The sequence below is a fragment of the Megachile rotundata genome, chromosome 6 (assembly GCF_050947335.1).
Source record: "Megachile rotundata isolate GNS110a chromosome 6, iyMegRotu1, whole genome shotgun sequence".
Taxonomy (NCBI): Eukaryota; Metazoa; Arthropoda; class Insecta; order Hymenoptera; family Megachilidae; genus Megachile; species Megachile rotundata.
This window is the reverse complement of record NC_134988.1, coordinates 9473290-9497050: the sequence shown is the minus strand read 5'-3', so window position 1 is coordinate 9497050 and position 23761 is coordinate 9473290. Positions and strand designations below refer to the sequence as shown.

Genomic DNA, 23761 nt, shown 5'->3' with positions numbered 1-23761 from the left:
GTAAGCTTCATTTTTACATGTTCTATAAGATTTATATCAACGCGCGCTAAATACAGTACTACTAACGCCAACTAGCGTAAATATACTTTTAACAAAATCAATAAAAATATTATGAACGCGTAGAAGTATTTTTAGATAAATGGCAAAGTGATTCTAGGTTATGTAAGATAGATTTTAAGAAGCATGAAATGCATAAAAGGAAAATTAAACAGAACACGTATGTTATAATACAGTTCTCTTTACTTTATTGATATTTTTGTAATTTAATAATTGTGCTTTAACTAGTATTTATATGTTAATTTCTGTGAAGTTTGACTTTTTGTTCACAAAGGAATGTGTTGATATATATTTAATCCATTCTTACATAGGATAAAAACTCCTGAGAATTTACCAAAGTTAAAAAATTATAAAGTTCACGAAAATGAATCAAATGATTTTCAATTACCAAGTTTACAACAAAAGAAAAAAGCTTGGAAAGATGTTGATGAGAATGGATCAACTTGGGATCAAACCAGCACGATAACATGTACATCTTATTCATCAGAAATTGAGAATCTTACAACGAAGAAAGTTTTACAACAATGGGAAGGTGTTGAAAACACACTTTATGAAGATGGAGAACAAGTTACCCAAACGGCTGTTTTGGAAGAATGTATACAATGGAGAACACAAATACCTCATTTAAGAATAGTTGGTAGAAATCCATTTTTAGCGACTAAAACTAAATGTGGAGATTTCAATATAAATAGTAATTTTGATTTTCAAAATGAAGAAGCAGTATCAGAGCATAGTCTTCAATTAAAGGTAAAAAATACCTAATACTTATATTTGTGAAGCATATTATTTGCTGAAAGATATCAGTAATTAATAAAATTTACGAAGTATCCACTTAATTATGTTCACAACTATATATTTTAACAATTTTAATAAAAAGATCCCAATTAAAAAGTCAAATGGATAATATATTATTTATAGGAAAGGAAAAGTTCATGCAAGCATAAATCACGAAAAACTCATCAGGATGAGATATTTAATATACTTTACGAATATGTAATATCTGAATTATTTCCAAATAAAGAAAGTGAAACCGATTTGTTATGTGATGATTTCAATGATGCTTTGCAAATACGCATGGCACCTGTTCACAGCAGTAAAAGTGTGGTAAAAAGTGCAAATTTGAATTGGTTCGAAGAAACAATTTCTCTTGAAAACCGATTTCCAAATAGTAGATGTAAAGTGTTAGAAGATCACTCTACATTGATACAAAAGGAAACACCTCGAACAAATATTCAAGAAATTCAAAAGTATGTGTGCAATCTATTGTAGAAAATAAAAGAATTTTAATAATATTAGAAATATATTTATAACTTGTGTTTGTTTGTAGAAGATATAATAATGATAGGATAAAAAGTGAATTGGATATTATAGAAGATAAACTTTCTAGACCACACACTAGTAGAAATAAACTTGGAACAGTCTTTAATGAAAAGATTGTAGTTAGTCCTGTACCTTATGTTTTATCAACAAGGGAAAGTTTCTCTACTGTAAAAACCACGCCAATTAAGTTTATGGCACAGTCTCTAAATGTTTCTTCTTTCCAAGGCATGTTAAATACTTGTTTAATATTATACATCATTTATGAAATGTATAAAATATTTTTAGTGTTAATATTATTTTGTGTTAGGCTCAAATAGATATGTTCCTTTTAAATATTCAGGAAAAAACTCAACTTTGTCAAAAACTTCAAATTATCAATCTACTTGGCATAATTCTGTTTCTTCTGCTATGTGGCCAAAAAATGTGAAGCTTGCTCCATTAGATACTTCAAGATTTTCTAATAGCAAAAACAGGTAAACTGTTCAAATACAGTAAAGAAAAAATGCTGTCTATTTTGTGTCTATTAATACTACTTTTTTATTATATTTATAATTTTAGATCTCTAACATCATCGTCGGTAACATCGCTTCGTAACAGAAGACCTTTAAGTCCTATTTCTCGATCTACTCTTCCTGTTTCTGCACAAACTACTCATAATAATAATGAAGGTCTGGAAATTCAAGGAAAGCATATGACCCCTGGACAATCTCTTAAGTTAAGTATACCGGGTACTATCAGGGATAATAATCCTGGGAGCAGTAAAAGTAAAAGAAAGAAAAACCACCTAAAACTAAAATCATAACAAATTGCAGCTAATTGGTTAGCTAAGAAAGTCGATCTTAAAAATTCTATAAAAATTTTTTGTTACCTTGTGAAAACATATGGGACCAGGATATGGAAGATTGATTTTGATTATGTGAGGAAAGAATTTCATTTTATATTTATTTATTTTTCTAAGATAAAAATTGATAACTATGTTTGTGATATAAAGGTGATATGTTATAGATATTTTATTATTTATTATTAAATAATTTTTGAACATGGTGGTTCATAAATTTAAGCATCCATAACGAAAAAGACGAACACCATACAAGGTGTTAATAAAAATCAAAAAATCCATTAGCATTTTGGTATTTACGATTTGAGTGTATTTCTTTTGAAATACCCTGTGTATGAATAAATACACACATATATTGTTATTGTTAATGATAAGGAACTTCAATATGTCGCAGTATTAAAATGTACTTTAATTGTACAATGTTCTATGCTATAGAGAATATATATATACTCTCTTAAAGGTAATAGGGAATTAGTGTTCCAAGAGTAAAAATGTGTAATTTAAATGCTCATGTTGTTCAATAGATGATATACTGTTGTGACTATGTCTACCTCACTGAATGTTGTACGTTGTTTAATTAACGCACATGCTTGTATGCGCAAGTAAATATATTTTTGTAATGCACACATTTGTAATGAATGTGCTTGTTATAAATATACAAGTGATATGTGTATAAATATTTTCTTATTTATATATATCTCTTAATATTGGTTCATGATATTTAATCAATGGGGCTACTGGATATATCAATCAATGATCTAGATCAATTCAGTTGTTTCTGGCATTGATTATAATCAACGAGAAAAATACTTACCTAGATTGTATCTAGTGCACAGCATAAAAGACTTTTGTTGCAATGCTTCATGAATTACTTCTTTGAATCAACCACTGGAATTTTTCACCTTGTTACTTATCGTCGTAACGTGAAATCTAGCACTATTTCCCACCAAAATTTATTTGTGTTTTCTGTAATCACTACATATAGTAGCAGATAAAAACAGGTAAGGGAGTCAGAAAGTAAGAGTTTGAAAAATCATTACTTCAAATAGTCATTAATCAATTGTAAACAAATTTTAGTTTAAATAATTAATAGTAACTGCTAATGTTTAAATTAATAATTACTTGCAAGCTTTATATACTAGTGGCAATTAATTTATAAATGTATTTTTTAGAATTATTGGAAGCATATTTATTTATTATAAATAATTTTATATATAATGGTACAACTGTATCAAATTATAAATTCGTGTAGTGTTTCATCATACTTGAGATAATAGAATAGTAATTTTATTTCTATTATATTTGCGTAATATAAATGCACTCTTAATTCTTTTCATTATTATAAATAATAAAACAATTTTAACGCTGTTTTATCAAATTCAATAAAACTGTTCTAAGATATACATATTTTTCTAACAGATACAAAATTTATATAATGTAATTAGCATTTGAATAACAAAACTCAAATAACTGTAACTCAGTTTTGTAAAACATTTATTCAATATATAACAATGTTTAGATTACTGTGTACCTAGGTTCTCAAAGGGACATTTATGTATTGAAAAAATAATATCTAATGGAATAGTCTAACTTGTACATTGGGTCAGCTTTGCTGTACTGTTTCTGTCACTGTCTCAGTGATTTACAGTTTAAGAATTAATTTAAATAATGCAAGACTATATAGTCAAGATTTGCATATTGAAAATGCAATATTGAGAGATCTATGAAGATTTGTAATAGTTTTGATAGTAACTTTTTAGTATACTGTTTCTCATCACTATTTGTATTCAACAATTACTATATTATTGTTGATGCATCAATATGGCATATTCTTTATTAATGGTAACAAACATGTGAACTTCAACAAAATTTTTGTTAGGGTAATAGTAAAATTTTGTTTAGAAACACATGTTGACTCGTTCATTTTCCTTTTATAAATTTTTAAATAATTTCTATGATGTACAATGACTTCTTCTAAGAATCTGTTCCGTTATATATGTTGTACTGCAACAAAGTGGAACAGTAAAAATTAAATATATACAGATAAGGTATTCCAAAAATAAGCAGCAGGTCGAAATATGCAAAATTCTTCTACTAAGGGAGAACGAGGAATGCTTACTCATTTTGCAGTTCATAGCTTCTAACTATATCAAAATAATTATTACTATTTATAAAGAATGAAATAAATGCAATAAGTTTAACTAAACCTATATGTATTATTATTATGACTTGCATGATAAAATGTAAACCCAATCACTTTAAGTTTAAGCTCTTGCTTAAAGAGTTCAATTACACCAGGATTTCTTGTTTATATTTTATGAAGCCGTAAACTGCAAAATGATTAAAAACTTTGTAACTTATTTTGACTTATTTATGTTTTTATACTATGCATAGTTTACATGTTTTGATATGCTGGTCACTTTTGGCATGTTTCTGAGACTTAAAAAAGAGCAGTGGAGTTTAAACTGCAGTTTTTCTAATCTGTTGTTGACTATCTTGATGTTTCCAGTTCATTAGTTCATCTAAAACTTCAACTAGTAAAGGATTTCCACCTAAACGTTGGACTTCATCCCTAGCTTTTTTATCTAGTTCTTCAAGTACATTTCTTGTATAAGCAAAAGATCCAAATTTTTCTAGTAAATTTACGCAGTACCGTTTTACTTCAATATCCTTAGTCCGTTGTCTTAGTATATCTGTTAGTAATTATTAAGGAATAAATCAACTCAAATAATGTAAATAAGATTTTCCATTTTCGAATAAAGGATACTCATTATTTGTCTATCTTCTAAATGACTTTGTACAGCATGGATAATAGGAAAACTAAATTTTCCTTCAGACAGATCTTCACAGTAACTTTTATTTTCTGCATACTGTAAAAATTTTTTACATGATTTTTGACACATGAAAGAATGGAGAAATTTGGATCTAAGAACTTACCTCTTGAAGATATAAATTACAATAATCATCTCGAATTTGAAAATAGAGTCCTAAAATTCCTGCTAAAGCAGTATAGTCTTCTTTGCAATCAGAAAATAATTGCATTAATCGCACAGCTAAATTAAAAAGTCCACCTGTCTCTGTAATTTATTATTTCATATTAAATAATACCAAAGACATTTTAATAAAAGAAAAAAAGCATATATTAATGAAATGTGCAATTCCACAACCACTGTGCTAAACGTACTTCGAATTGTCATCTGCTTATATGCAGATTCAGATGGGCATATATAATTATCTCTCCAATAAATTTCCATACCTTGTCCCCTATGGAGTTCCAATAATTGTTCTACATATACTTGAGTAGCCTGGTATAAAATAAAATAATGTTAAAAACAAAATTTACAAAGGAGTATAGAATTTTATGAGAAATTCTTTACCTCTGGATGATTTAAAGCAAGTACTCTTTCTAATGCAATAAATATTACATAATTTGCAGCATTTATTGTACTGGCTGTCCCATAAATATTATGAGCTACTGGGATACCCCTTCTTAAAACTGAATTATCTTGAATATCATCAATTCTATAAAAATGTTATTAATTAATTTTAATAAGGAGAACCTTAGGCAATCAACATGTATTGTCAATATTATTGAATGTGTAAAGGAAGATATTGACATACTGTCAATGTGGAAACTATAGTAATAGAAAACTTGAAGCATTTCAATGATCTTTCAGTGACTAAGAACCATGGAACTCCATGGAACTAATGATCCTCTTTTCTCAATTTAAAGTCTAATTATATTAAGTTTCAAGATAACTGATTCTACTAAATTTAAGTTCATTGAAAAGTGTGTTAGTTATATAAAAATAATAATGAAAATCTTCTGAAGTGATATATTGTCAAATATTGAACATGTGAGAGAAGCATAGTTTCTTAAATAAACATTGACAGTACTGATCATATATATTGATGATTTAAGATCCCCTGTACGTGTTCATGATAAATGATACTGAAAATTAAAATAGATTAAAATATAAACTAACAATAAACTAGAAGTATGAAGTATTTGTACTATGTCTCCAACTGCACGCAGTTTATCTTGTGATATTTTTAACCAATAATTAAAGGCATGTGCCAACTTGGCTCTAATTTGTTTTCCAGGAACTTGGAGAATATAGGTAAATGGTTCCAACAGTATCTATAAAGAAAAAAGTATATTTTTCATTAAGTAACAAATTTACGTGATAACGTTCATTATTGTCACTTTGACAGGTTTCTTAACCTCAAATTAATCTCTATCATACCCCAACGAAAACTAACCTTATCCTCTTCCTTATCACCGCTCCGAGAAAAAGGTATATTCTTACTCTGATCCATAATGAATTATATTACAAGTAATACCGGTAACACACCGGCAATTGCAATTACTTTGGTAAACTGAACTGAGAAATCAATTGGAAGCGAATTATATACCCACACTTAAACGAGCATGACAGCCGACTTGGCGGTGTGTCATATCGTCTGCTACATGATTAGTAGAAATCGATACGTATTTATATGTACTGTCCAGAGCACGAGAGAAAAGTAGCGGGACGGGAACGGGGCTAGAGGGACGAAAAGAGCATCGCAGTGGTCGGATTGTAACGTTGCCGCCTATTGTCACACGCATTTTCGGCAACAACACGCTATTTGTCGAAGCGCACACATACACTAATCGGTCGCGTGACGCGGAGAGTGGGTAAGATATATGTAGAACAAGCGAGACAGAACGAGCGATACGTTGAGCGGCATTCCATTGTCGTAGTGTCCAAAAGTTTTACGCATCGCGTAAGAGGAAAAAGATAGAGTTTTTTAACATATAGTCGCAATATCTGTTTCTATACCTATGTAAAACCACACCATTACGGATGAACGGTGGAAGCTACGCGTGAGTCGAAAAGTGGGGATTAGGTGGTCCTAGCGGCCTACCCTCTTTGCCCCGTTCCCGTCCCGCTACTTTTCTCTCGTGCTCTGGACAGTATGTAGCATGTAAATAAAAATTGTTACATATTCATCGTGATGTTTATGTATTAATTTTTTTCGAAGATGCAGATGTTAGAAGCTGAACTTAGAACTAATTCAGGTATTAATTATTGCAATTACAGACTATTGAATTAATTAGGTCTGTTTGATTGAGGCGCTCCGCGCCTAACCTAACAATGTTGAGCGAGCGAGTAAATTTCGCGCTAAAGCAAAAATAGTCAACCGTGTCATCCGGTTGAATTGGTTGAGTGGTGCAAGAGAAAAGCATGGGAAAAAAGGTTAAAAAATCAACTACATAACCGCAAGCAAATTCAATTTTGCATTAAAGTCTACGGGGATATGGTTTTTCAGTGATTATTCCTCAGTGGCATGCGCGGGCGGCGCGCAGGAGGAATATACACGATAATGAGTATGCAAAATCGTTAATTACTCACTTTCTAAGCACAATCTATGAACTTTTATGATTAAAGAATGATCAGTGATTCCCTAGCTACTTTCTCAGATCATATATGTTCACATTTTTATTGTAAATAATTAGTTATTAATTAATATCCAACACGAAGTCGGTGGAATACATCGTACGCATGAGCTAATTTGAAATAATTAATAACACATTTTCTAAACACAATTTATGCACTTTTATTATAAAAGAATGTTCAGTGATCCCTCAGCTACTTTCTCGTATCATATTTGTTCAGATTTTTAATGAAATTAATTAGTTATTAAGTAATAAACTAAGGCCAGCCACGGTGACAAGCGGTATACACGAGGTCATTTTGAATAATTAATTACACGTTTTGTGGATATATTTTGTACACTTTTATGATTGAAGAATGGTCAGCAATGCATTATTTACATGGTTCGATCATAAAAGTTCATAAATAATGTTCGGGTAATGAGTGATTAATTATTTTGTGTCAGCATTACGACACGTACATGAGCCACCTGTGTCAATACTACTGCGCATGCAAAGTGCAATATTTCGGCACTTGACGACGTAGTATGGTTCCTGAGGCATTTAGAAACAAATTTCTATTAGGGTTTGATGCGTTTTGATGCCTAATAAAGCCAGGAAATCAATTTTTGTCGAATTCGGTCCAAAACGGTGCAGGTGGCGCCATCTAGCGGCGAGCGGCGGAACTACGAAAAACTAAAATTTCTATTTTCTCCGAAATTAGGCAATTTTATGTATTTCTGAGGGTCAGAAATTGTTCTGTGACCTCCCTAGAATCTATATAATGCCACAAGAACCTCCTCAGAGCGCTAGAAAAGAAAATAAAAAAATAGGTCAAAACATGGAGTAAAAAATTGGCGTCCATCTAGCGGTGAAAGTTGGAACTACAAAAATATAAAAATGCGATTTTCTCGAAAATTAGCGAACTTTGAGTACTTCTGAGGATCAGAAAGTGTTATGTGATCGCTTTAGAAGCAAAATAATGCAATAAAAGCTTCCTAAAGGCTTTAATAAAAAAAATAAAAAAAATGTAATTTTATGGAGAAAATTTGTGGCGCCATCTAGCGGCGGAACTGCGAACTAAACTGAAAAACCGTATGTCTGAACACGCTGTAAAGGGGTCAAATAAAATTGATTTTCTGCGCTTAATAGGTAAAAAAATGAATAACTTATTGAACAAACATTGCTTTAAAATGTGTAAAGAAGTATACTACGTCGTCAAAGTTGTGAACTATTACTTTTTATATTTTTCTTAACGCGTGTACGGGCATACGTTTTTTCAGTTTAGTTCACAGTTTCGCCGCTAGATGGCGCCACAAATTTTCTCCATAAAATTACATTTTTTTTATTTTTTTTATTAAAGCCTTTAGGAAGCTTTTATTGCATTATTTTGCTTCTAAAGCGATCACATAACACTTTCTGATCCTCCGAAGTACTCAAAGTTCGCTAATTTTCGAGAAAATCGCATTTTTATATTTTTGTAGTTCCAACTTTCACCGCTAGATGGACGCCAATTTTTTACTCCATGTTTTGACCTATTTTTTTATTTTCTTTTCTAGCGCTCTGAGGAGGTTCTTGTGGCATTATATAGGTTCTAGGGAGGCCGCAGAACAATTTCTGACCCTCAGAAATACATAAAATTGCCTAATTTCGGAGAAAATAGAAATTTTAGTTTTTCGTAGTTCCGCCGCTCGCCGCTAGATGGCGCCACCTGTACCGTTTTGGACCGAATTCGACAAAAATTGATTTCCTGGCTTTATTAGGCATCAAAACGCATCAAACCCTAATAGAAATTTGTTTCTAAATGCCTCCGGAACCATACTATGTCGACAAAGCGCCGAAATATTCATTTTTTTATTTTCCTTTTATGCGTGTTCGGACCCTCACTTCTTAGGATCAGTTTTTTCGGTGATTATTCCTCCGTGGCAAGTCCGATTTAAATTTTTTTTTTCTATGTCCATCTGGATGTACATACGCATGTGCGTGCATAATTTGATGAGAATTGGTTGAATGATGCAAAAGAAAAACGCGGACAAAGAAGTTGCAAAGTCAAGTATAAGAGCTTCGCTCGCCTTCGGCACGCTCGCTCAATAATACTGTCCAGAGCACGAGAGAAAAGTAGCGGGACGGGAACGGGGCAAAGAGGGTAGGCCGCTAGGACCACCTAATCCCCACTTTTCGACTCACGCGTAGCTTCCACCGTTCATCCGTAATGGTGTGGTTTTACATAGGTATAGAAACAGATATTGCGACTATATGTTAAAAAACTCTATCTTTTTCCTCTTACGCGATGCGTAAAACTTTTGGACACTACGACAATGGAATGCCGCTCAACGTATCGCTCGTTCTGTCTCGCTTGTTCTACATATATCTTACCCACTCTCCGCGTCACGCGACCGATTAGTGTATGTGTGCGCTTCGACAAATAGCGTGTTGTTGCCGAAAATGCGTGTGACAATAGGCGGCAACGTTACAATCCGACCACTGCGATGCTCTTTTCGTCCCTCTAGCCCCGTTCCCGTCCCGCTACTTTTCTCTCGTGCTCTGGACAGTACTTATAGACTTATAAGATAAATTGCCGCTTTCTGTGGAAAGAAAGCGATTTAGCTAGATATTTGGGAGAAATAATTTATGTATAGAGCAAAGGACCAAATTGATTTCTATAAACGAATAATTTGCTAACAAAAATTAAATCCAAAAAGCATATTTACAATGTGAAGTCTTAAAGTTCGAAAATTTCAAGATCTTAAAGTTTAAAGAGAGACTTAAAAAATCAAAATCTAAAAATTCTGGATATCCCAAACCCTAAAAATTCGAAAGTTTCTGAATGGGTTATTATAAAAGGAAATAGTAAAGTATGATAAAATGTTGTTTATTCTCACAGAAATAACATATACAATAATTTATAAAAAACCTAACTTAATATACATATTTATTATAAAAAACCGTGTATACATGTGTATATATATACAGTTCTTACAGCTAAGTACAAATGAATTCTTGTTCAAATATAAACATTGCAATTTCAATAACTTTTTTGTGATATACAATGTATAGGATCTGATATGTATATTAATATACCTATAAATCTTAAATATTTACTTGAACTTTGACTAGTTCATGACATTCACTTTATATTATACTTTTAATATGGTATGTACAAGTATTATAATTTGCATAGTTCAAATAGTTTTTTGATCAATGAATAATTTATAAATTGTGTTTGGATACTGTGTATATCCAGTTTTGAATTGCAGCAAAAATCATATATTAAAAATAAATGTAAATCAGTCGAATTTGATAAAAATATATAAAATTGAACGTCTCCATAATTCTAAATTAGTTAAAAATTATTCGTAAAATTCATGTCACTTTAGATACACCATTTACAATTTCTCTCCACTGAGATTAAGTACATTATAGTACGAGTGGTCTGGGAACCTGTCTAGTTCAATATAATCTGTTTCATCAAGTAAAAGACCTTCAGTTAAACCGACGAGTTCTCCAAAAGATGGTCTGCAGGCTGGATCTTTATTCCAACAATAATACATAATATTATACAATTCTCTCTTACAGTGTTCTGGTTTATCTAGCCTGTAACCTTCTTTGATTCTTCTCATTACCTAAAAAAGAATTATATATAATAATTTTTGAGCTACTACCATTAAATAAAAAAATATTATTTAAAGTTTATTTAAGGAAGCGTACCTCTGCTGCTGCTAAGCCAGGATAAGGTGTAGAACCCAATGTTACAATTTCCCAGATTAATACCCCAAAACTCCATATATCAGATTTCACAGAAAAGATGTTATCGTATAAGCTTTCTGGTGCCATCCATCTGATGGGTAATCTGCCTTCCGATTTTCTTTCGTATATTTGATTTACAGCGATGTCTCGTGCGAATCCAAAATCAGCGACTTTACACGCACGATTCTCGTCGATTAATATATTTCTTGCAGCTAAATCCCTATGTATAATTCCTTTTGAAGCCAAGTGCTCCATGCCTTTAGCAATCTGTAACATATGTAATATTGTGTTATTCTACGCATTTGAATAATCTGAATAAAGGCTTGAACAGAAGGTTCAAAGTATTTCTTACTGTAAGAAATATACCTGATAAACAAATCCAGTCAAATCTCTGGATGTCAATCCAGGTCCACCATGGTTTCGTTCTTCTCTAGATGCCCTTAAGAAACTTTGTAACTTCCCGCCACTTACATACTCTAATATCACGAACATGGGTTCGCGTTCTGTACAACAACCAAGTAATCTCACTACATTAGGATGAGGATCTAAATTTTTCATGACTCTTAACTCTTGAGCAAGATCTAAGCGTTCTCTTTCTGTAGCATTTTCTTTTAAAGTCTTTACTGCAACAATAGTTGCACCTGCTTTTCCATCGATATCCAATGCTTCACACTTCCACACTTGACCAAAACAACCTTCTCCAAGGATGTTAAACACCTGCGAATAAATTTAAATAAAAACAATATAAATATACAACAGTTGTTTCAGTTGAAGCTAAATATTACCCATTTTATTAATGTATTACTTATCATAAAATGAATTTCAATATCATTAAAAATTATAAAACAAGTCTATTATCTAATGCTTGTACAATTGATGTATTAATTAAACTGATAAGTTTACAAACCTTCAATCGATGGCGTGGAAATTCCCATTTATCTTCCTGTTTATTTTGTACAGATTGATTTTCCTTTTCCCAGGGTTCATATCTGTTGTTGTGCGCTTTTGGACCCCGCCATCTTTTCAGAACAAGAGATGGGTCGTCCGAGATATTCGAGACACTAACAGAAGCCTGTTCTTTCTATAAAAAAAGTCATCGTTTTGGTAATTTCTTAACAAACCAAAAATATTTATAAATATCTTAATTGGAAAACAACTTATCTAAGAATAAATTAACATTGATTATGTCACTTACATAAAAAATAAAATATAAGTATAATTTACTTTTTATATGAACTTTTTTAGTGTTAGTTTTTTAAAACGACGAATTTCGGATTTCTTGTTTAATATGTCAACTCTTCTAAATATTCATGAACCGTGAATTTCTATAAAAATTTTTCACAAAATTATTCAGAATTCTTTTTCAGAAATATTTGTACTGTTTGCTTGAAATTGTGGATAATAGATACGCCATAATAAAAATAATAAATAAGATTTGTTAAAAATGGAAATATTACCTAATGTAATTCTTAGTAGCTTTAGTTTTATAGTCGCTATGTTAATCTTTCATAAATTACTGAAGTTTTTTCACCAAACATACATATGTTAATTTCTGCCACGACAAAAAACGCGCATTTATTTTCCATGAACGAATAAATCAAAAGGCTATAAAAGTCATGATTTTAATAATTTCACATCTCAATAAAAATAAATGCATATCGTATTACTTTAAAAAACCCAGTTCAATATACTATAAAAAATAATACGTGTCTTGTCGTGGTTCGTTTTATTCGTGCTAATAACCACAAGCTATCAGTTTCTCAAGTAACTTAAACCCGTAGTACAACATGGTACTGTGAAGTGGTACACACAGGTGCATTATAGACTTATCTTAGTTAATAGTGAGTGTAGCAGAAACAGTCAACCACTATTAGCCTTTAGTGTTTGTTATTAGCATAGAAGCCATGGATAAATAAAGCAAGTAGTAAGACACTTCTCTATACTGCCTTTTAGCTAAGAGAAACTTAAGTTTATCTGTTGTTAAACTTCCTATTAGAACTATCTGTGCCTAAAACTAATATATAATTTTCTATAAAATATATACACACTTTGAATATTAAAAGTGATAACAAAACTATTACAGTACATTGATGTGAGTGATGGTTATTTTAAACATTTATAACTTTAAGACAGCTCACATAATTTATCTTTTGTTCATTTTACTTATTAAAGTAAAATGCTAAACTAAAGCATGTATACATTTTATTTAGGTACTCTATATACAGGTACGTTAAAATTTGAGAACAGTTAGAGTAGTTTCCTTACAGACATTCAATGTTGGTTGTTTTAATGTTAAGTTAAGCTGTCAGTTGCAATTTTCGTGGCAAATCTGTTCAGCTGCAATAATCTCAAGCGTACCGTGTCTTCCTTGGATTTCCTGTTGCCGCAGAATTTACTTCTTAAAGACCAAGCACCCATCCCAAGGCCCACTACAAGAACGCAGACCGCGGTAACAGGTACCAAGGTCATCGCTATATCTTGAGAAGGCGGTGCTTCTGCAGGTGCAATTTTTGAGCTAAGGGGCGGCCCCTCGACCTCATTCTCTTCCGTAGACTCTTCGAGGCCACCGGTGCCGCCACCATTGAGATCACTCTCATTTTGTTTTCTTTCCTCTGGTTGTAATTTCGTTGTTTTAGGTATATTAGGCAGTGATGCTATCGGTGATGGTATCACCGGCTTATGATGTAACGATGGTCGAGGGTAGTTTTGTAGGGAAGGAAGACCTATTAGTGGCGGTCGTATCCTTCCACCGGAAGGATGTTGACCCGGAAATGGGTTCCTGTTAAAGAAACATGAAGAAAATTATTGTAGATTTATGTTCTTTTCTTTGAGACTAAGACTAAATATAAAATAGAAAAATAATAGCACAGTGGAATAACAGAATAGTGGAATGGTATACTAATATAATTACATAAAAGAATTAGAGTAATAGCAAAATATTAGAACAGTAGGATAATACAATACTTGATAGAAAGAGTAAAATAGAAAAGGTATAATCAAAATAATATGTATGTCAATAATTACAATTGAACATCAGTTTAATCAAAATCAGTTTACCGACAACTCGATCAATTTTATCCTCGAGTAACCTACCTAGTGTGTCCTCCATTGGGACTTGAAGTATTCTTGATGGTGATGTAGACCTCGGTCTTTGTTGTGAGTTGTCCATCGGAGACGGTCACGTAGAGGAACAGGTTCTGCCCTCCCTGGAAAGAGAAAAAACAAAACCCGTCGTTTAATCGTTGAACGTCGACCATACGTAGGTTGAGTTACGTTTTCACAGTTTTGAAAAAGAACAAACAACTGCATTCATCGGGTTTCACTGCAACAGTATCCATGTATCTCAATAACCATTGCTAATATTTCATGCAATTGTATCACAGTATTCGAATGTCCATTATTATCATTTTTAACACAATTATATTAAAGTATTTTATGTTATATTTTAGTAAGTTAGTATGTACTATAATTATATTATAGTAAGTAGACTTTCTCAATGCATCTATATCACTGTACTTTTATAGTTAACATTTTTAATCGCATCACAGTATTTCAATATCTATAGTTTACATTTCCAGTGCAATTATATAACAGTATTTTAGAGTCTACGGTTTATATTTTCAGTACTATTATGTGATAGTATTTTAGTATTTACACTTTACATTTTCAGTACAATTATAGTATTTTACTATCTATAACTGAGGTTTCGCAACTCAACTAAATCTATTATTGCACCTCATATTTGAATCTCAGTATCGGGGTATATCAGATTACATTTTTCACATTTTAGAGATACAAATCAAAGTTGCAAACAATATAATACATTTTTATATTATTGTAATAAAAACTAAATGTATTAGAAAGAAATGACTATTATCTCTGTCTGAGATTCAGATATTCAGTGTCCTCAAACAAGAAACGACTTTTACTTTGTCTTTGAGCGTTTCATTAACGTAGATAATTCCAGTGCGATTGTCGATGTAGAAGGGAAGCGGCGAGTGCGGACTGTCGTTTCCATTATAGTCATGTTCAAGAGGTTCCAAACCGTAGGTTAGTTGATCTTGTTCAGCGTCCTCGGCACGTGCTCTTGTGACAACACTTCCAACGGGTTCCGAATCTTGAAGTACCAAATTTCGATCTATCCACATGACAGGAGGTGTATTATCACTATATTGACTCCCTGCAACACAAAATAAATAATTTAAATAATAATTTACTAAATAATTTTTAACTACGTTTAAAACCACTTAACTAAATTACATGAGATTAATAATATTTTTTGTGTACATCATTCATTTTCCATATATTTAATTACAGTTTCTAATTGTAAACAGTTTCAAGTTAGAAATCTATGTTTGATACAAATTGAAAGTTATATTTTTCTTTTAGTTCCAAACATCATTTGTCAGAATAGAAATAAATGGCTTTAATGGCATAAGCTCTAATTAACTTCAGATTTACTGAATAATAACAAGAGAGAGCTGTTAGTGGCTCGGGAGATCGACCTTGATATGCATTCCTTCCTGAATTTCGAGTTCATATCAAGTAGAGTGTAACCTTTAGTATTTTAGCTGGAAACTGCGTAGTCATCAGATTTTCGACATTTTTTGTGGCAATGTTTCGAAATATTTAAATTTTAAATTGACACATCTTCAAAAGGTCTGGAAGTCTGAATTGATACATCTGTCTACTTAACAATTTTAGGGAACATTTGATATTATACATATAATTTAGTTTTTCGAATAATGCATATTATCATTCAGTTTTGAGTACAGAAAGTATAATATGGACTTTGTCAATAGCCTCAACTTGGACAAGGTCACATATGATCCTACCATCATACTTAAGGGTTAAAAAACAAATCCTTAGTCATTTATATGATGTATTATTAAGTATGGTCATGATGTTTAATAAGTTAAAAATTTGGTATGGAATAAAATTGTTTAATATGCAAAAAAAGCCAACAGCACGCGGAGTTCCCAAGCGGTCACCCATCCAAGTACTATCCGCGCCCAACTCAGCTTGACTTCGGTGATCGGACGAGAACCGGTATATCCTGACTAGTATGGCCGTTGGCTGAAATCTATTCTTTGACGTCCAAAGACATTTAGAAATTCAGATAAAACAAAACATAGAAAGTTTTTTTAATTAGAAGCGACTTGAAATTAAATACAAGAGAGTTGTATTAATCAAAATTCTTCAATATTAGTAACTGAATAAAAGAAAGAAAACCAACAGACCAGAACCGGTATATTCATTAGTATAAACATTGGAGGATGCAAATATTCATTGACTTTCAAAAATTCTCAGAAATTCGATTATCAATATTTAACAAATATTTAAATATTTTTCTCATTAAATGACATATTGACAACCTCAGTGGTCACTAAGTATAATACAATATGAATTCAATAATGTATAGTGAAATAACTGAAGGGTAATTTTAAGTAGAGTTAGTATTACATTAATTATTTAAACCTATTTGTACACAACAGTGATAGTCAACTTTCATTTTTATTCTTTCATTTGGAATAAGTGAATAAAACAATTGTACATATTATTTTGTAGTTTCACGCAGATATCATACTTATCGATAGTTGATAATACAAAAAGATCTTTATATTAGCAATTCTTCATGTTTTTTAGAATGTTAGTACTTTACAAAATCATTCAAAGTTAACAAGGTAACATATCTCATTAATACTGATTTTAAAAAGTTACATTTTTATAAAATTGTTATTTTAATTACAGTTTTTACAAATATAGTACTTTTTTTAAAATTACAGTTTCCTCTTTTTACTGTCATTAAATTTCTAATCTCAAATTTTTAATCAAAGTTTATTGCATACTTTTATTGTTCACTTAATGACTTTTGTGATTTTATCTCATCTGAATTATTGTTCTAATCAAACGTGTTCTGTGATTTGAAAACTTAATTACCACTGAGGTATATGAAAGAATGAACGTAGCAAGGAGGAAGGGGACTCCGAACACGATGCGGCTGTGTACAAATGAAGCTTAAAACGATTGTATTCTGAATGATTGCAATTATAGTATACAACCGTTTTTACTATGGCAACGTTTTAATTCATGTCATAGTATGCTATACCAGTTATGGCTGCTTCTACTGCAGTGAAGTGGAATATTGTCAGACAAACCAGTCAGCTACAGTATCAGCCCATAAAGTAATCAAGGATCTTGATGTCGGTAGCATCCTCATTTTCATGAACTAATAAATTTAAAGACAATCTTATGATAAATAAAAAATTGGGGTTTCAATAAGTAACTGAAAAAGACATAAATCTATCTTTATAAAATTTTATATTAATTTTTAAACTAGTCTCAATAAAGTTTAACAATAGTTAATTAAGTTGGTTTAAAAAATGTCTGATCTATTATCAACTTGATAAATACTATTTATATCTTTTATATGTATACATAAAAGCTATCCTATGTAAAACAAATTATGCGCGAGAAAGGTTCAGATACATTCAAGGACGAAAGTTGCAGCAGAACTTCCAGTCTCCAGAATTGAAACCCCAGTTAACATTCTACATATGAAATAGCTCGATTTGAGAGGGAGGGAGTTGGGGAATCCCAGAACTCCTTTCGACATGTAAATTTTACAACCTCATTCGCAGTTAATTGCGTCATTCGAATATCAAACAGAACAGATTTACTGTAGCCATAGACTCAGGCTCCGGTTACATTAGAAGCGTTTTCTGTCCAAGCATGAATACATTAGAAAAAGAAAATAAACTTCTATAAGAGTGTTTACAATACAATTACAATATTCGTGAGAGAAGTAAATTTTTAGAAAACGCATCTACTGTGACGTCAGTTTATAACTACGCATTACGTCGAAGTTCATGGAGAGAAGGAAATAGTGACTTCTCTTTCTAATATGGTGGAACGATTCCACCTTTGTTATTATTTCCCCTCTCAGCGCTTTCTTTTCTCCCTCTGTCGGCTGCTAGTGAGAGCACTAGGGCGGGACTATTTGATTTATGTCGGCTTTAACTTCACGTAAGAGCGTATAATGTGTTTGTATAATACACGCTAGGTACGTTTAGGATTCCTTCGGATGACTAGTGTAGGGGGAAGACTATGTTTACAAATTTTAATGTCTATATTTATACATTCTCAGAATTCTAAATTTTGAAATTTCTAAATTTTTAATTTTCCTATTATACAAATTTCCAAGTTTTCAAATTACCTAATTCATAAATTTCCAAATTCTCAAATTACTCAGTTCACAAATTCCCTAATTCACAAACTTCCAAATTCTTAAAGTACCTAGTCCACAAATTCCCAAGTTCTCAAATTACCTAATTCCCAAATTAAATTTGAAAATATATCAATAAGAAATTAACAATTATTAGTCTTCCCCCTAGACCGCCATTTTCTCTAACAAAGCGTTACCGCGTTCACTACTACGTATGCATTTCCAACCGATCTCTGTTGCTTGCGCAAACCTCAAATTTCTATTCACACTTCAACTTTCCAGTTCATCTTATTTCTTCCGGTCAAAGAACAGAGGAAACTTCAGGCAGGTTGCAAAGGTTGAGGAGATGGCATGTGGTCAGCAACGTGCCCCGAACCAGAAGGAGAAAGTGGGACGATGAAAGTGCGACCAAACGGCTGGATCAACACTGCTTACGCTTCTGATCATTAGCTCTCGACTCATGGTTTTTCCATTAACATCGGAAATGCACAATCCACTTCTACTAAAACGCGTAGTAACACTGACACCTTTGGTTAATACGACGAACTTCTTTCACTAATTTTATTTATTCGTGTATTTATATCTCAACAGAACAGATCCTTTAATTATTTACTCACCAAGTTGAAAAATTTTGTGGGTTTAAGTAATTTAATACATTCTTTAAGGATGCTCAAATGTAAATTGATCTCCTTTCTTTTTGTATAGTAACTTTAAAATACATAAAAATGAAAAGTACATTGCAGTTTATTAATTCCAAAACACCTCAGGAGAACACTGCATAAAATAAAATAATCTATTAGTGTATATTGATGTGTAAAAATAAAATATCTGAATATAGAGATATACTTTCCACGATGATTTGTTGTGAATATATTTATTTGTAAAAATAAAATTCTAATTTGTACCTTTCTAATGAATTTATTCTTAACTTTCTCAAATTTCATTCTCTTCAAAATATCCTTCATTTATAGCAATTATAACAATTGTTTATTATATCAATTTTATTAAATTTATTTTTTACATTGTCGAATCAGAGTATATTAAAATTAAGTATATTAATCTGAAATAAAAGTTAATAATACGTTTTAATTAATTTTGTTCAAAATTATTCTTCTGGTATTCATCCCACGAAGATATTTAATTGAAGGACACGGTAAAAGAAATAGAAAGTAATTTCTTTAGGTGATAAAGAAATTATTGCAATAAAGGTTAACGATTCGCTGAAGAAGCGTTTCGAAACGATCGGTTTCATTGAATCTCTCTGGATGGTGACGTCAATGCATGCGTTTCCGGAAGCGGATACTTCAGGGCTTACGAGGATTCAAAAGAGGCCGTGCACGCTTTTTTTACCATTTGCTCGTTCTACCACCACAGAGAACCGAACTGGAGAACTTTCACTTCGATGAGGTCATCGTCAGGCCTTAAATATCCGTTAGCATGACGCTTCACTTTCATGCACAGCGATACACACCAAAAATCGAATTTGAATTATCGAATAGAGATGGTGCAATCGATAAACATCGATAATATCGAGCATTCGATATGTCGTCAAACTATGGTTCAGGCAAATGTATCGCGAATTTTTAGCGATGCACGGTATCAGATTTTGTTCGCGAGATTTAGTTTCCTTCTTGCTGTTGTTACGTAAGAAATATAAATAATTTATTATAATTTTGTTAATATTAAAGATATTGTATTGATAATTAATATAATATTAAAAATATTAACATTATTAATAAATATTAATCCCTGTCTAAAACCATAAGTCCTAACATTCTCAATTTTTTAAATTACCAAATTCAAAAATTATCAAATACACTATACACGAATTAAATTCCCTACCTCTCCAAATTTTCAAATTCCCAGATGTTCAAATCTTAAATTCTTAAATTCATTGAATATACTGTCAGTACAGTATTATGTATCTATACAATATTAAATAATACAGCATAATTTATTTATACAGTATTAAATAATATAGTATTATTTATTTATTGCAATATCATCAATATTGTGAACCCTATAATATTAACATTATACATTGATATAATTTTATACATATACATTAACACCATTATCATTAAACTCTATTTGTTATTGCACATAAATTGTCATAAAAAGCGTTATTATTTTTCCACACTATCGACATCGTAAATTCGATTGGGACATACGGCAAGTAGCTCGATTACCGGTAAAGACTGAATACAAGTTTCTTGTGTGGCGTCTGGTGACCTGATTATGTAGCTCCTTCGTTTAAAAGTTAATTCGTCTGGCTGTTATTCGATCTTCTTGCTATTTTATTTCATCGTACAACACATTAAGCAACTTTTTGTTTGAATTCCTTGAATCAGAAAGAACTGTTCGTGACCATGGGAGTTTTTTTCTTTACGTAAGAGGAGAGTGAGTAGGGGTCACCTGTCTCCGTGAAAGCTGTCTGCGGCAGGCTTGCACAATAGACGGGCAATGTGGGCACGTTGTTGCCCATGAGCAAGATGGTGGGCAACGATCGTAGGTCGTGATGTCATAAGCCGTTGCTAAGAATACATTGTCTTTCTTTCTTATTAACGTGGGTTCAATAGACGCGTTGACACATTTAAACTGAATAAAACTGCCGTCTGGTGATTTGCACGCAAAACTGTAAATCTACTTTGTTGCATGAACCACAGGTCTAACGATGTAGATTTACCCTCTAGACTTGCGGTAGACTATGGAAAACGTGGTGGATGCCGGTTCAGGAATCGGTCGTTTTGCGCCACGGTATTTTAGCGTAGGCCAACGAACACGCGGTATTGCGTTAGCGAACAATTAGTCGTAGTCATTATGCACGAGACGTGGTCGGATATTTAGCATTAATTATTGTGAACGCGGTATTACATGAATAGATTCACACCGATGAATGGAGACGCGATATCGCGTGAGTGACAATGCAAGCGATATTTGCGTAATTTTTTTAAGGATGGAATTGTTGTTCTTGACCATGTAAGAGTAACAATTAATTTGTTTGTAAACAAGGAGAAACTGAAATGTTTTCTTTCTTATTTTCTGTTATAAATTCTAAAAAGTATTCCAGTTTCACATTTACTCAAGACGTACGTCGAAGGAAATCTCGTCAACGCTTTCTCCGGACATATTAGAAAGTACAGGTTAAATATCACAAACTTCTAGTAAGATAATTTTCAAAACTTTGGTTTTCCGCAATGACAATAACTTGAGTTAAAATAGACTTAATATAATTTATATAATTAAGACAATATAAAAAATAAATTGCTACATTGTTTTCCATGTATCGTTATTTATTGTTATCTAAATTGACTCACTATTTTCAAAATAAGTTCAATTGTCTTTCAAATGATCTACTCTTCAGTGATATATTGAACTCATACCCGTTATACTCATTAATATTAATATTACCACTATACATTTCAAAAGTGATTATGTAGTAATATGCTAAATATGTAGCAATAAAGCTTTATGGGAACATCATCATTATATTCCTAGGCTTAGCCGGACTTGACTGCTTCCTAATAACCACTTCCGTAATATTCTGACTAAATGAACAGGTTTATCACCGTAATTAAACATAGGAACAAAAGACATTAAAATTACAAAGATGTGAAATGAATTTAAAATATCTTACCAGCCCCGTTCCACAGGCAAAATGCCGTAATTGCGATGGTCAATCTGACGAACATTGCGTTACATTGATCTACGGTACATTAAATATCAATGCGTCCGCATTCGAGCCGCCGATATCGTGGTTCGATATGCGCGAATCGAGCCACGCTAATCCGGAGCACCTTAAAAGATGTGTCGTGTCTATATGAACACGCATCTGTCATTCATATCACTTGTTCGATGCATCCGCTATTTTTCCCGTTTTTTCTGCGGTGATCCTTTTATGTCCTTCATATCCGACTTCAATCATTCACTGAACACAACGGGAAACAATCGCGAACGAACATACCTCCTGGAACTTTACACGAGCAGATATTTTGAATTCGATATTTTCAAATCGATTTTCACCAGTATATCGTACACACGTAACCCCATACTTTTCGATTAATTCGATGCACTCGATTCGCAAACACGAAATTTGTCGACGATTTCAAATTTGAACGACGTGTCTGCCGTTCGAAACACCTGTCGACTTTCTCTCGATTCGAATAATTAATCAGCGCAAGCTGTTAGAACGATCACATTTTATAACGGAATGAAAATTGCGAACACACTTGACACAACTGACGTTTAGTTAGTGATGAATTTAAAAAAAAAATCGTATCAATTTTCTCTCTGTCTCGATCGCCGCCGTATTCGACTTTGATGTTTTTAAGCCCGTCACGATTTCACTTCTTTTCGGCTGATCTTTCAATCCTTTCATAATTTTTCGCTAGTTCAAACGATTTACAGTTATGTCGTTAATCACTTGCGCACACTCGAATAATATTTACGTGTATTTACTTCGTGCACCGTTGAATGAAAGTTGCATTTAAGGACACACGACGACGCTCGCTTGCGTGTCGCGACGCGATCTGTCCGCGAGTTTCACGGCAGCCATACCGATCAACTAAAAGAACGTGTAGCATTGGCGTAGCATCTCGATCGTGCAGCGCTTTTTTTCATTTCAGTCAATTCTGCGAAACCTTTCGGTCCATAGGTCTACAATTATTTTAAGAATCAATTATCCGACTTTTCTAAATGTTTTTTTCTTTATTTAGAGCAATTTTTTAGGAAAATTTAAAAATTTAAAAAGCAGTGCTTTAATGTTAGATTAAGCAGTCACTGAAAATGTGAATAAGAGGACATTGATTACCAAGTACACCTGATAGGTTTCAAAATTTATTAAGTTCATCTGCTAACCGTATCAGAATTTATTGCTAAATGTCAACTTTGTTATTTAATATTTGTTTTTAATGTTAAAGGTCTTTGATGTTGGGATACCCTGTATACAGTGAAGTGTAGAAGCAGGCATACTACACTTTGCGATGAAAAGTGGCGATGTAATGGAAAGAGGCGCCATCACTCGTTGCTTCGCAAACTTGGAAATTTATCAATTTAAGTTGAATTTTTATAACAATAATCTGAAAATAAACAAATTATATATCTGAGTGTAAAAAGCATGATATGTATAAATAAATATAACATTTCATCTACTTAG

The 23761-nt window shown here is 32.1% G+C and overlaps 3 protein-coding genes and 1 non-coding gene across 8 annotated transcripts; 1 reads left to right on the top strand and 3 right to left on the bottom strand.

The window, feature by feature from the left end:
* Positions 1–51: 51 nt before the first annotated feature.
* Positions 52–5737, top strand: LOC100879262 (uncharacterized). Of its 3 annotated transcripts, none has more exons than XM_012284951.2 (6): positions 52–217; positions 369–804; positions 976–1304; positions 1385–1602; positions 1718–1850; positions 1936–5737. In XM_012284951.2, the coding sequence occupies exons 1-6, from the start codon at positions 189–191 to the stop codon at positions 2177–2179; spliced, it is 1389 nt and encodes a 462-aa protein (XP_012140341.1). In that variant the 5' UTR covers positions 52–188; the 3' UTR covers positions 2180–5737. The 3 variants fall into 3 exon arrangements, with proteins under 3 accessions (XP_012140341.1, XP_012140340.1, XP_012140343.1); XM_012284950.2 differs by having other exon boundaries at positions 1685–1850; XM_012284953.2 differs by having other exon boundaries at positions 1695–1850; positions 1936–2075.
* qm (geranylgeranyl pyrophosphate synthase quemao) lies at positions 3693–6767 on the bottom strand. 3 transcript variants are annotated; one of them, XR_001095972.2, is made up of 8 exons: positions 6479–6739; positions 6202–6356; positions 5593–5737; positions 5400–5520; positions 5153–5292; positions 4983–5085; positions 4615–4908; positions 3693–4219 (listed from the first exon to the last, which is right to left on the bottom strand). XR_001095972.2 is itself a non-coding variant. In XM_076532757.1 (7 exons), exons 1-7 carry the CDS (start codon positions 6533–6535, stop codon positions 4676–4678), a joined length of 882 nt encoding a protein of 293 aa, XP_076388872.1. In that variant the 5' UTR covers positions 6536–6767; the 3' UTR covers positions 3693–4675. The 3 variants fall into 3 exon arrangements, 2 of the variants coding, with proteins under 2 accessions (XP_076388872.1, XP_003703192.1); XM_076532757.1 differs by having other exon boundaries at positions 3693–4908; positions 5472–5520; positions 6479–6767; XM_003703144.3 differs by having other exon boundaries at positions 3693–4908; positions 6479–6738.
* A 3723-nt stretch (positions 6768–10490) lies between these two features.
* On the bottom strand, positions 10491–23682 carry Cad96Ca (tyrosine kinase receptor Cad96Ca). The gene is made up of 8 exons (XM_003703178.3): positions 22244–23682; positions 15311–15561; positions 14475–14587; positions 13740–14160; positions 12289–12462; positions 11748–12098; positions 11343–11648; positions 10491–11257 (listed from the first exon to the last, which is right to left on the bottom strand). The coding sequence occupies exons 1-8, from the start codon at positions 22296–22298 to the stop codon at positions 11021–11023; spliced, it is 1908 nt and encodes a 635-aa protein (XP_003703226.1). The 5' UTR covers positions 22299–23682; the 3' UTR covers positions 10491–11020.
* On the bottom strand, positions 16340–16458 carry LOC143264723 (5S ribosomal RNA). The gene has a single exon (XR_013038654.1). It is a non-coding gene; the product is annotated as a 5S ribosomal RNA (ribosomal RNA).
* Positions 23683–23761: the final 79 nt, after the last annotated feature.